This window comes from Argiope bruennichi, chromosome 5 (assembly GCF_947563725.1).
Source record: "Argiope bruennichi chromosome 5, qqArgBrue1.1, whole genome shotgun sequence".
In the NCBI taxonomy this organism is placed as follows: Eukaryota; Metazoa; Arthropoda; class Arachnida; order Araneae; family Araneidae; genus Argiope; species Argiope bruennichi.
Window position 1 is genome coordinate 90895476 of NC_079155.1, and position 13388 is coordinate 90908863.

The 13388-nt window shown below is 29.9% G+C and overlaps 1 protein-coding gene across 1 annotated transcript in view; it reads left to right on the forward strand.

The window, feature by feature from the left end:
* Window positions 1-13388, forward strand: part of LOC129968899 (cell adhesion molecule 2-like) — a 177988-nt gene that overhangs the window by 96276 nt on the left and 68324 nt on the right. The window contains exon 2 of the mRNA XM_056083234.1: window positions 848-1062. Coding sequence (XP_055939209.1) covers window positions 848-1062 — 215 coding nt within the window. The remainder of the gene's footprint in view (window positions 1-847; window positions 1063-13388) is intronic.

Sequence of the window (13388 nt, forward strand, 5' to 3'; positions counted from 1 at the left end):
CCACCTGTATGTAAGTATGTATTTTATGTATCGCCTAAACAAATAGGTCGCTTTCAACCAAATTTTGCACACTTATTCTTTCCACAAGAGAAAAAATATCATCAACTTTTTCAAATGTAAATATATATATTAATAATCAGTTAATTATGATCTTAATTGATCCATATTTCTACAAAATCTTTTAGGTAATTGAAATTTTTTAATTATTTTTTTAAGAAAATACTTTTTTCAGAAGTCTAACTTCGGAACACATCATTTTAAAAGAAATATTTTAATGTCATCTTAAAAGTTACACAAACATCAGCAATAGTTACTTTGCTATAGTTATTTCTTCAATTATATTTAATGTCATTTAAAATCTCAAGCTAAAGATATTGAAACGCAGTAATTTTAATACCCTGATCTAATATATCACAATTTTTTTTTTATTTCTCTTCAGATTTTTGGGAAATTTTTATTGGTTGAAGGCTGTTATTTAATGGTGTTTAAAAGAAATGAAAGGAAGAATCCTAATTTCCAAGACATTACTAGACAGCCAGGCCCGAAGATAATAGCCAATCAAATGATGTGATATGTAAAAAAGGGTTGTGTGTATTATATTAATATATACAATATTATCTTTAACATTAAATATATTACATATGAAGGTATTTATATCCCTAGCAAACCCGAGTATATTGTATAAAGTAATAAACTTTGATCGCATTTTTGAATACATATTTTGATATTTTAGCACAGTAAGAAATAAAAAGATCGCCATCTAATAGTAAACACACAACACACAAAAACTACAAGTGCCAAGATCTATTTTCCTCAAATCCGTCTTTTGTTTTATCTTGCTTCGCAGCTGTTCTCTGCCTTGGGGCTATCCGGATGTTGATGATGGACGTTCCCAGTCCGACGACCCAAGGGGAGTCCGTCGAGTTGATCTGCAGCTACGAGCTTGACGAGGATAAGCTCTATTCTGTGAAGTGGTACAAGGACGACGTGGAATTTTACAGATATGTCCCCAATGACTGGCCGCCAGGACAGTTTCTGCCTCTGCAAGGTGTCAGACTAGATGTGAGTATGTTTTGGTTGAATTGTAAGGATGTAGGCTTTTTCTGAAAGCATTTTAGTTTTCATATATATATATATAAGCAGTTTAAAACGCCAAGTAAAGTTTTAAAGTCAAAGCTATATGAATCAAATCAATACGAATTTGCATTTGAATAATATTTACACTAAAAATTAGAATAACACAATATTGATTAATTGTGTGCGTGTGCGTGTGCGTGTGTGTGTGTGTGTGTGTGTGTGTGTGTGTCTGTCTGTATGCATGTATTATATATTCAGTATTTTTGAATAGGTGAAGATAAGAATTTTAATATAAAAATTATTGCTTTAATTGATTTATTTTCATTGAAATTTTTAAATATGCCTTTAAAATACGATTGAGTCAAGTTATTGGAATAGTGTTGTGCCCGATATAACTGTTAATATTTTAAGGAATAATTACAAAGATAGGTTTGTGGTCTTTGAAATAGTCAGAATAATATATAAAAATTCATATAATATATTCATAATACATCCATTAAAATAATAGGTTCAACTATTTACATGATACTTTAAAAGTTAGAAACATTGTGGAAATTGATTCTTATGTCCTCTGAGTGTTTTATAATATATATATTTTATTATTGCTTAGTTTTATATTAAAAGAAAAGTGAATTAAACACTTTTCATGAATTCAGAATTCATATCATTCATTCAGTTGTTTGATTTAATAAGCAACACCATTTATAATTAAATAATTTTTATTCAAAGAAGTGTATACCTATTATATATTAGATGCTAGTTAACAAATATGGAAATTCTCTTGTTGGTAAAGCCTGACGAAGGAGAAATGTCTTTTCGGTCTGTATTCTGCAACTTTTGACTATTGGAAAATATTGTTTATTTTATTCTATTTAACAATTAGTAAATCATGATAACTTTTTAAGCATCATCCTATATTCCAAAACAACTGGGCTCAGTTATTGCCAATTGAGGATGATCATAAAAAGAGATATCCTTAGAGATATCCTTTCAATGAAATAAACAAACTGCTATTTGTGTTGAATATTATAAAGCATTTTCGAGGAATGGAACTAATTCAATAGAGTCCAGTATTTATCGCAATACCATCACAAATAACAGCTGTAATACATTTCACATCAATGATATTTTAATTTTAATATTGAAGATACTATGTATTTCCTAAGCCACGGTGGTGTGGAATTTAGTGCCCAGAATTTGTTGAATCTTCTTCTTCAATCAAATTAGTTCCCTTATGTAGATATTCTTAGATATAACTACCACTTAAAATTTAATCACTTATTTTTCTTATTTTCATCAACCAAAATGGAGGGAAATTATATTTGAGATGAGATTTGAACTGATAGGTCAGTCTTTCATAAAAAACGTCTGATTAATCCGTTACCGAAAATAAATTTTCTAGCGTTACAATATTTAAATCCTGAAAAAAAGCATTTGCTAGAGGCACTTTTGCTGTACTGGAAGGGACTCTAAGGCCATAAGTTCCTTAATAAAAGAAAGTCAAGGCAGCAGCAACGCGACATGATTTAAAACTAAGTATAATTCAGCTCATGAAACGACTTTTTTCAAATTATGCTGCAACACATATTAAATATTAAAGTAAATTGAAATTAATCTTAATCCGCAACCGAAGACATGAATTTCTTTAAGCTGTTAAAGACATAGAGTCAAATCGACTCCATTGCTATTTTTCTGTTTGGTCTTTTGTAAACAGCAATGGAATTTATTTTGGAAACAATACATTCTTAAAATCATGCAGTTACCAAATATATTAAAAATATTAATATTAAAAACGTTAAATGTCATAATATTAAAAGTTGAAAGGATGTTATAAGAAAAGCCTAAACAATCATTTAATAAGTATATTTACTTCGTTTAGATATAACGAAATTACACTAATGTTAATAAATGTCAGAATTTAACAAACAAAAAGGAAGAATACGATATTTTAAAATATTATTTTATGAATATTCATTTTTTCATTTTGCATTATTCAAATTAAAAGCAGTTACAGAGATTTGGAGTCAATGACTCCATAAATAGGAACAGAAACCCCATACATAACAACAAAGAATAATTCGGTTATACGCAGGTGTTCATACTTAGACTTTTTCCAACATACTGATGGAAAAAACCTTGAAAGTATTGAGGAGATAATTGTATTCAAGGACAAAATATCACGTGGTAATCAGAGCTAATGAACAACGCGGAGGCACTTTGACTCCTTCTCCAATTACGGCTTAAGTCAAAAATCAATACACTATAATGTTTTCTAAAAAATAGCTAGATTAATTCCTCTATATTTAAACATAAATTTCGGACATAGAGTTTGTATGACTTTCTAGTCGATTTGGTATCTTGAGAGTTTTAAAAGTAATATTACAGTCATAAAAACTCTGAAAAAAATTTTTTAAACGACCCCCTAAATTCTACCCTTCTGTAGTTGATTAGACTAAAAATGATTTTTTTTTCAATCAATATAACAGATCGATGTGCTATAATAGGAAATAACTTACTTCGCCGATGACATTTCTCCAGTTGTAATTGTTACGCGAAGAAAGTTATTGAAGGTCAATATAATTAGAAGGTTTTCTAGAACTAGATTTAATTACCGAATCCAGAACTAATGGACTTTCGAAAGCCTGTGGACCATTACGGTGTTGAAATCTTTTAGGTAATGACTCATTCAATTCGAGGAAAGTATGTTTCGTCTTCGAAGTGTAAAATAAGAAAGAAAAAAAAATGTTACACTTGCAGTCGTTAATGGAACATTGGTTTGCTTGTAATTTCGCTTAAACACTTTTTAAAGTCAGGAACTGAAAATCGTTATTTTAACCGAATATGTTAAAGTAATAGTTTAGAGGCAGTTTTCGAATACTGTTGTTTGCTTCAATTTGTTTTTAGCTGATATTTTTTTTTTTAAATTATGATAAGAGAATTAGAAAGCAATATTTTTAAATGCGTTTTCTTGTTATCACTGCTACATTTGCATTTTTTTTAACTGTCAGAGGTGTACAAAGTAGTAGAATTTTCAAATACCAACAATATCCTTCATAAATCAATAATGCTATCATATAAATGTAATTTAAGATTATAATATTATCAAATCTTCCATATTTAAAAAAACGTATGATGAGAAAATTAGTAAATAATATTTTTAAAATACATTCCCTTGATATCGGTACGTTTTTTTTTTAATGTCAGAGGCCTAAAAATTCAACAATTATCAAATACCAGCAACATCCTGCATAAATAAATAATGCTTTCATATAAATACAATTTAAGATAATAATATAATCAAATATTTAAAAAAGAATGAAAAGAGAATTAGCAAATAATATATTAAAAATACATTTCCTTGTTACCATTATATTTGCATTTTTTTCCACTTATAACTGTCAAAGGCCTGAAAAGTAATACAATTTTCAAAAACCGACAACATCCTGATTAAATCAATAATGATATCATATAAGTGCAATTTAGGATTCTCATATAATTCAAATCCTTCATGAAACAAGTAATGTACTATTTTCTAAATAATTCTGGGAAACTGATAAATAAATCTATTTAATATACTTCACATTGTATTAAAAATTCCCTTTTTTTCACTGAATGAGATCAAAATATTATATTTTTTCAAAGTCCGTTAAGTTTTATGGTTAAAGTAAGATAAACGTTTTTCGAGATTATGTTGTAATAAAAAATTTCAAATTCTTCATCAATGAAGCAATTTTTTTATGCTCTTAATACGCTGATCAGTTACTCCAAGTTTAATATTAAGATAAAAAAAACTGATTTAGTTTAATATGAAACATAACACTTCTTCAATATAATTTCAGTGACTAAACAGCATTTAAATAACATATGAAACATTTATGTGAAATGGTAATAATTTATTAAATGTGTATACTACTACTTTTTAATAACTAATTTCAAAATTATATGCAAGACTTCCCTGTTAATATTCAATAAATTTTCCACAAATAATTGAAACTGTGAATAAAAACTGAAATAATCCATATTTAGCATAATCATAAATATTATAATATCCCAAAATTAAAGCTGATTATTATGTTATGGAATTTTTGTCAGATTTTGATACAGGCAACGAACGCTCAGCTTCCAATCTTTAAAAATAGTTCGACTAGTTGAAATTATTTTACATTTATTTTCTTCCTTTGTTTTAAAGTAATATGATATATATTGACTAGCATTCTAATATTAATGTTTCGTTATTTACTAAGTTCTCTACTTCAGAACTAAAGTGAACAATCAAATTGCGCGTACTTTTTTCAGTATTTGGTCTGAGAAAATTGCATGACAAGAGCTTTCTCTATTTTTGCTTTAATTGCTTCTTTTCGAAATGTTGAATTCATAAGATCATTGCAGTCAAAGTAATTTCGAGAGTGTTTCTATCGAGAATGCTGGCGGTGTTTCACCTGATACAAATGTGTTGTTACAAAATGTGTTGAAATAAATCCAAAAATGATTCCAGACGTCAATTGTAGCTAAAGGAGAGCATTTCGAACACAGAAAATAAAAGTTTCTGTTGATTGCTAATTGTACTATTTTTTTCTAATACTCTTCTGGTTTAAGAGTGTCGGAAATTGATATCATACAAACGATCATTTTGTTCTTATTATTAATGCGCTCAAGGTGTTTTGTTTTTATTCTAAATCACAGACGCTCTACAATTTCGTAATTAAGTTTCTTTCATGTATCTTTAACCGTTTTCGAAATAGGAATTTTAACTCTGAACCGTTTGTCGCTAGGTGAAGCCTTCATCATGTTGTACGTAGTATTTTTATTATACCTAGATACTAAGTTTATGACAATAGATGAAGCCATTATCAAGTTAATGCAGGATAGAAGAACTTAAGTGAAAATATTGTACAAACGCCTGTGAATACAAAGAAAAAGTAATGTAATCGTCACAAATTACAAACTGGAGACTTTGATCTTCATGACTATGAAAAATGCATTTTGGGAGTTGTTTATTGTATGTTTATAAATACCATAACTCAAAAATATGTTGAGAAAGATTATTGAAATTTTTATATCATCTTTACATTACATCTGCAAATCCTAAAAAGAATTTTTAATGCCGTCTATTCACAGAATGTGTTGTTTGAGCATAATTAATTATAATAATTAAAAAAACGCAATTTTCAAAAATAATAAAAGTTTAATACGTATATTTAGCATCAAAAATATGGATTTTTGCCAACATTTGATATAATGTATCAAAGGATAGATCGTCTGTTAATTTGTATTTTCTCATAAATATAGTAATAACTGAAAAGCACAACACTTAGTGTGTGTGTGTGTGTGTGTGTGTGTGTGTGTGTGTGTGTGTGTGTGTGTGCGTAAGCATATAATTCTAGAAAACAAGCAGAGACACGGACAATGCACGTCCGCCACAGCTCGGCACAAGAGCAGAAGTAAGAAAGGAGCGAAACAAATGATAACTAGTCTTATATAACATGGGATTTCTGGCCACGTGGCGATTGAATACACGTGTTGACCTTTAACAAAGGCAACGGAAGGATCATTTTCACTTGAAACGTGGACTGATGGCGCAGTAATTTTTACACAGCTTCATACTTGGAATGGGATCAGGAAACAAGAGAACACTTTAGAATTATCCGAACATGGGCCGAATTAGGTAAAGAATTTAGGAAATTAATTTGGATAAAATTAGATATTAAACTATCATTATATATATATATATATATATATTTGGTATGTATTATTGCTGCTAAAGTTGTAGTTTTGTATGAAATTTTGCTTTCAGTCAATCGAGAAAAGAACGTCTTAATATACAGAGTGGCCATAAAATAAATTTCCCTGTTTGGCGGTATCTGCAGCTGAAACGGATAAATGAAATGAAACCAAATTTCAAATACAAACTGTGAAAAGCAGAGAAGTTACATTCAACAACAAAAAAAGTACAAAAAGTACCCGATAGGGAAATTATTGGCTCTGTTGTAGCGTTCGAATGAGAAAATTTGCATATCGGGATGGATTATGTAAATTTCCAAGTGCATGCGTGACAGCAAGGCCATGCTTTCCTTGAAAATAAGTTCATTCTTGACTGTTGTTCGTGATGGATTGTTGATGTGCTCTTAATATGGGCCCTATCTTACCTCAGGGCGGTTTACTGGTAAAACTGTTGTACACTAGACAGTGTAATGCCATGGAAGCTCTTAAGTAAATCTGCATGCCTTATGTGCAGAACATAAGATCGGCTGTTATAACCATCGAAACTGGCAGTTTACACGCAGCAATGGATAACGATATACTCCGTGTGCAATATTCTGTACGCAGGGAATATTAGCATGATGAAAATATAGCACAACTTCTAGAATACCAGAATATTGATAAATAAAATATTATTTTCTGCGAATGTCATGAATTTCTTCAGAATTGTACGCCTGCAGTACCAGTATATCCCCTATCGGCAACTTTTGGAATTATTTTTTTTCTTTGCAAAATTCATCTTTTCTATGTTTTTCCCAGTCTGTATATGAAGTGTGATTTCATTTCACTCATTCGTTTTAGCTGTAGATGCCACCAAACACGGAAAGATATTTTATGGTCATCCTCTATATTCAATTTTTTTCTACTACATTTTAAATTCCAAAATTTTCATGTGTAGGACTTTTAAAATAAAAATCTGAGGACAGATATCAATGAACGCCTTATCCAAAGTTCTTAGATTTAGGAAGAAGAGCGAAGGTCAAATTTGTCAAATTTCAAGGTCAAATTTGTAATTTCTGGAAGAAGAGCGATCTCATCTATATTAGAGAGTATGCAAGAAAACTTTCTGCCTTCTTTTTGCTCTTATCGCATCAGGCAATCATATTTCAACGTATGCATATACATTTTGATGTAAATAATATATGTGCAAGCATCTTACAAAATCACGATACTTTGAATAGCATTTCAATTCATTGATATTATATATTTAAATATTAGTTCTTCAATTTCAGATGTAATATAGTATCTACCCTTCAGTGTTCAATGAGAGCTATTTTCGCAGATGGAACTATGGGTTTATTACTAAGATTTGAATATATATCTTAATAAATTTATTTGTAATAAATTTAATATGTAACTGAACAATGATTGTAAGAAATACGTAGATTCAAATACATTAGTAATATACAAGGATAGCAAGAAATAAGTTACCGACTTCAGAGGACTCTAAAATCCGTTCTTTTGATCCAAATAAGATAAAATTTGAACTACATGTTATTCAGATGGCACGCTTTACATTTATTAAATAAAACAATTTAGTACAAAAATTCACCAATAGATGGCGCTGTAACACAAATGACCTTATTTGCATATATTGAAAATGGGAAACATAATTTGCGTTACAGCGCATGTCTATTAACATTTTTCTTTGGTTAAAAAGAAGGCGGACTCTGCACGAACATTAGTTTCTTCTCTGTTCGTCATTCTTACGTTTCAAGAAAATGCGCTATTGGTGAAATTGTTCTACCAGAACCAACAAAACTCCGCTGCAGCTCTAAAGGAATTTCGTCATACGAAGAAGATACGAAAAGGTCTAACGTCTCCAGCTGCCCTACGCAAAATGGTGCAGAAATTTGGAAAAAAAAATTACAGCTTGGTATTCTTCCAGGAACAGGAAGAAAAACAATCCTGTCTTCTAGCGTCGAAAATGTTGAGACCGCACTCATTGAAGCCATCAGTCAGTCGCCGCATAATAGTGTAAGTTTTGCTAGTTGTTTCCCGTGTTCTGGATATGTCGTATTCAACTGTACGAAAAAAATCGTACGGCAGATTTTGCATTTTTATCCATACAAAATCAAGTCTGTGAACATGTTGAAGGACGGGGATTTAGAAGTCCGTAAAACCTTTGCACTTCAGTTCTTTGCTCGAATGGTTGTCGACACAACTTGGCCATGGACCACCTTCATCTCAATGGGCAAATTAACACCCACAAATATTGAATTTGTGCAAGGGAAAAATCTCACGTTATCCAGGAGAAACCCTTGCATCCTGAAAAAGTGAACTCATGGTGTGGATTTACAGCTACCTTTATCATTTTGCAGTCTTTCTTTGAAGATACAACTTCAAATAGAATCCAAACCTGTTCCGTCACAGGACAACAGTATCATGATATGCTGAAGGATTTTGCAATCCCAACTCTTCTACAGCGTGGATGCCTTTAAAACATACTTTTTATGCAGGATGGTGCACCAGCTAATATTGATCGTCGCGTCAAATGATTGTTAATACAGCATTTAATAGAATCACAAGTTATCAGCCGTCATTTCCCAGTAGCATGGCGTCCTCGCTCTCCGGCCTTCACCCCTTGCGACTTTTGGTTGTAGGGTTATTTGAAGAACAATATCTACCATCAAAGGTCATCGTCCCTACCAGATCTGAAGAACAACATTTGGCACCATATTCTTAATATTCCGGCAGACTCACTCTGGTCATCAAGAGAAAATATGGTTCTCCGATTCGAGCATATTGTTGAAAATTAAGGAAGACATATTGAGCAATTTTGATTTTGCTTTATTTAACAATTATAAAACATATTAAATAGTTTTATGTGTATTACAATGCCACTTAACGGTGAATTTCTGTACTATTTTTTTATTTAATAAATATAAAATGCATCATCTCAATAACCTGTAGTTCAAATTTTATCTCACTGGGATCAATAGAAGGGATTTTAGAGCCATCTGGATTACTTATTTCCTGCTAACCGTTTATATTACAGGTTTAGCAAGTACATTTACAAAGCAAGCATTTACAAAGAAAGCATTTCAAGTACATCAGCAAGTACAGGGTACCCTGTACATTTTCTATTATACATTTGTAATATGTATTTTCTGCATAATTGATGCTATATAAATCATTAATGTGTAGTAGAAAAGATATATTGCTAATGTGTTTGAATCTACGTAGTTCTCTGAATCCAATTCCAAAACAAACTTTATTTTTAATTGAATTAAATAAATTGAAAAGTTTTCTTCAAAAACTTCAATTTCTCCAAATTCTGAGAGTGTTTCAATACAAATGAAATTTAATGATCGAATAATTTAAGCAACATTAATTTTGAAAAAATTTCGAAAAATGTTTGAAATTTGATTAAATTTTGAGAAAGAGTTTCGAAAATATCTGTCTCTAAATCATGAAACGTCGTAAGTGCCATTAAAAGAAATAAATTGAAAAGGTAGTAAGTATATGTAAATGATTGAATACTTTAATATGTACTTCACCATAGTTGACAATGACGGACGACTTGATATTTAATTTCCAATTTAATATTCCCAGCTTACTAGCATATAAACATACAGAAACTTAAAATGGATTTTGACTCAAATCCCTATCTCAATACACAATTTTAATAGATTAAATAATAGCACGGATTCAGTTACAGTTTCTGACATAAACATCGTTCCAATCTGCAGTGCGAAATGATATATACAATGCATCCCTCACGTCCACGTTTACATTAAATGTATTTGAATTCAATTGATTCAAATGAAGCACGAGAATCCATTTACGATACCAACTAATATAATCTTGCTATATATCGGCCTTGTGATCAGAATGTTTTTTATACACGAGTTCGTTATTTCTTTAAAAAATGCTAATTGGGTTTTTTTTTGCATTATAAATAATGTATAAATGTAGTCTTTAGTAATAATTATAAATAAGATTTTTCGGATAGTTTTAATAGTTTTGTTGTCGTATTATTTAGAATGATGTAATTGGTTCTAGATCAATCGAATATTTTTCTGTGCTTGTGTTAATACACATTTTGTGCTATAAAATCATAAGCATTTCTTCATCTCAAAGACATTTTTTCCTTTCAGTTACCATATGGATATTTATATTTTCCTTTCATTCGAACCCTTCTAATTTTCTATACATAAATCATATTATATATATATATATATATATATATATATATGTTGTAGATCATTTATTTCAGATTTATTTACCAGTAAGCATTACAAGATTATATAATACAACTTATGATGAAAGTTGTTCTTTGTAGCTTACTTTTTATATGTTAACCCACATTTTGTTCAGTATAGCCATAAGCATTTCTTCATCTCGAAGGGATTTATTCTTTTCCCTTTCGATTACCATATAAATATTTATATTCCCCATACCTTTTTAATCATATTTATTCCCTATACACATATCTTATCTATGCGTGTTCCAGATGACATACCTCATTTATCTTTGCTTATTTACAAGACCATATAATATCCGGATAATGAAAGTAGACAAAAGTTTCATTTTCCAAAAAACTTTATGTTTGAAAAAGTAATGCTCTTCTTCCTTTGACAGAAATTTCGTTTCGAATGTATATTTTGAGAATTGAATTTATTGTAATGCATAGGTGAAAATGTTTATCGAAACCTCTTGTTTTGCTACAATATACATGATTGTTACTGCACATCATTTATTTATTTCCAAAATAACTTTGGCTGATAATTAAGAAAGTTAGAAATATAACCATATGTTATTAAAGAACGTTGATACTTATCTTTAATGCTTTGAAAAAATGTAATTTAATAAAAACTGATAGCGCGTTCTAGTCAAATTCAAACGCTGTTTGAAATAGACTGCATATCTCATCTGAAGTATACGATCTAACATTCCACTTCAATTATATACGGAAAACCTTAACCAACTGATAACTTGAAAGCTAAAATAATGCACATATCTTAATGTTTCCGAATAATATAATTAGATTATAAAAAATAGACATTAACTCTGTCTCTTATTAACCGAGCACCATTATTAGAATAAGGAAATCATGTCCAACAAACGAAATAACAAAGCAGCAATTCCAATAAACATAAAATTACAAATTAATCATCTGGATATAATTATTTTTCCAAGATATCTACTGCGTGATTTCATTTTTTTCACCAAATCTTTTCCATATTCAGAATCCATTAGAAAGGGTGCTAATATACATTCCAATCCACTGCTTTCTTCCATAATTCATTAAAAGCAGCTAACTTTTATATTAAGTTGACTTAATAAAGATACTCCACCTTATTGGCATAGTGACGAAAAAGGTGGCATACAGAATTTCGTTACTCATCTGTGAGACATGGCACATCGGATATTAAAACAGTACCCTTCGAACCGAAAACTGTACTGTCCTAATGTAATTAATCCAGATTATAACATGCGGCAATTCACTTCCCGAGTTCTGCACGCCGGTGTTGTTGAATTTAATAACGTCCCGATGCTTCCATGCTCACTGACCAAAGCAAAGTTAATAAAGGGATTTTGCAAGCGACTTGCTTCAGAGTCAAAGATTCGTCGGAGCGTTCTTTATGCACTTGTGTAGAGTTCCATTCCAAAAGGAAGGGATGGAAGTTGTTGTTTAAATGATCCCTTGCGCCCTCCGCTCTCAACTATACAAGTTTGTTAAGTTAACTTGATCTTGAAAGACCATCCTAGGGTGTTTACTTTCCAATTTGACCTATTTAATGAGATACATGGACACTGAAACCTCGTTTAATACTTTGGAACAGCGAAAATGTTCCGACGTAGATATAGCTTTATTTAGACGAAAGGAGTTCAGTGTTGATATTTTGGAGCCAGTTTCTTAATAATTATTTCTGTCTAAGTTGAGCTAAATAATGTTCAGATTAAATCTTAAAAGAAATTGATAAAACATTTGATGTATTTTTCATTTATTACATGAAAAGCAGTATTTATTATTAAAGTATACGTACACACTTGAAGATTATTTTTTTTTAAATTTTAACTTTAAAAATCCAGTTTTTTCACAGTAGGTTATTAATATATGCTTAAATTCATTTCAGTGAAAAAACCCATATTACACGAATTATTAATTAATTAAATAATATTTAATGTGCTAATTAGCCTATTTTTTGAAACATGATATCTTAAATTCTAATTTGTACAGACACACAATTCTAGTTGGAAATTATGCCTAATATTATTCTTCATGTTGTCTGCCTCAATCAAGTTATAAAAATATGGAGTTTTTTTTTTTTTTTTTTTTTTTTTAAATAATTTTATCAACTATTTATTTTAACTTTTAAATAGCTATAAAAATTATTTCTTTAAACATAACTTTGATTAAAGCTAAAAACATCCGCTATTTCATACAGATTATTTTGATATATAAATAACTGTATTTGGTTAATTTCTTGCTGAGTTATGATTGTTTGAATGAAGCAACATAGTGGAAAAATATCATTCTTCATAAAATGAGTTTTAAAAACACCGTAACTAGAGTTTTCGATGAAAGCACCTCAAGAAAAATA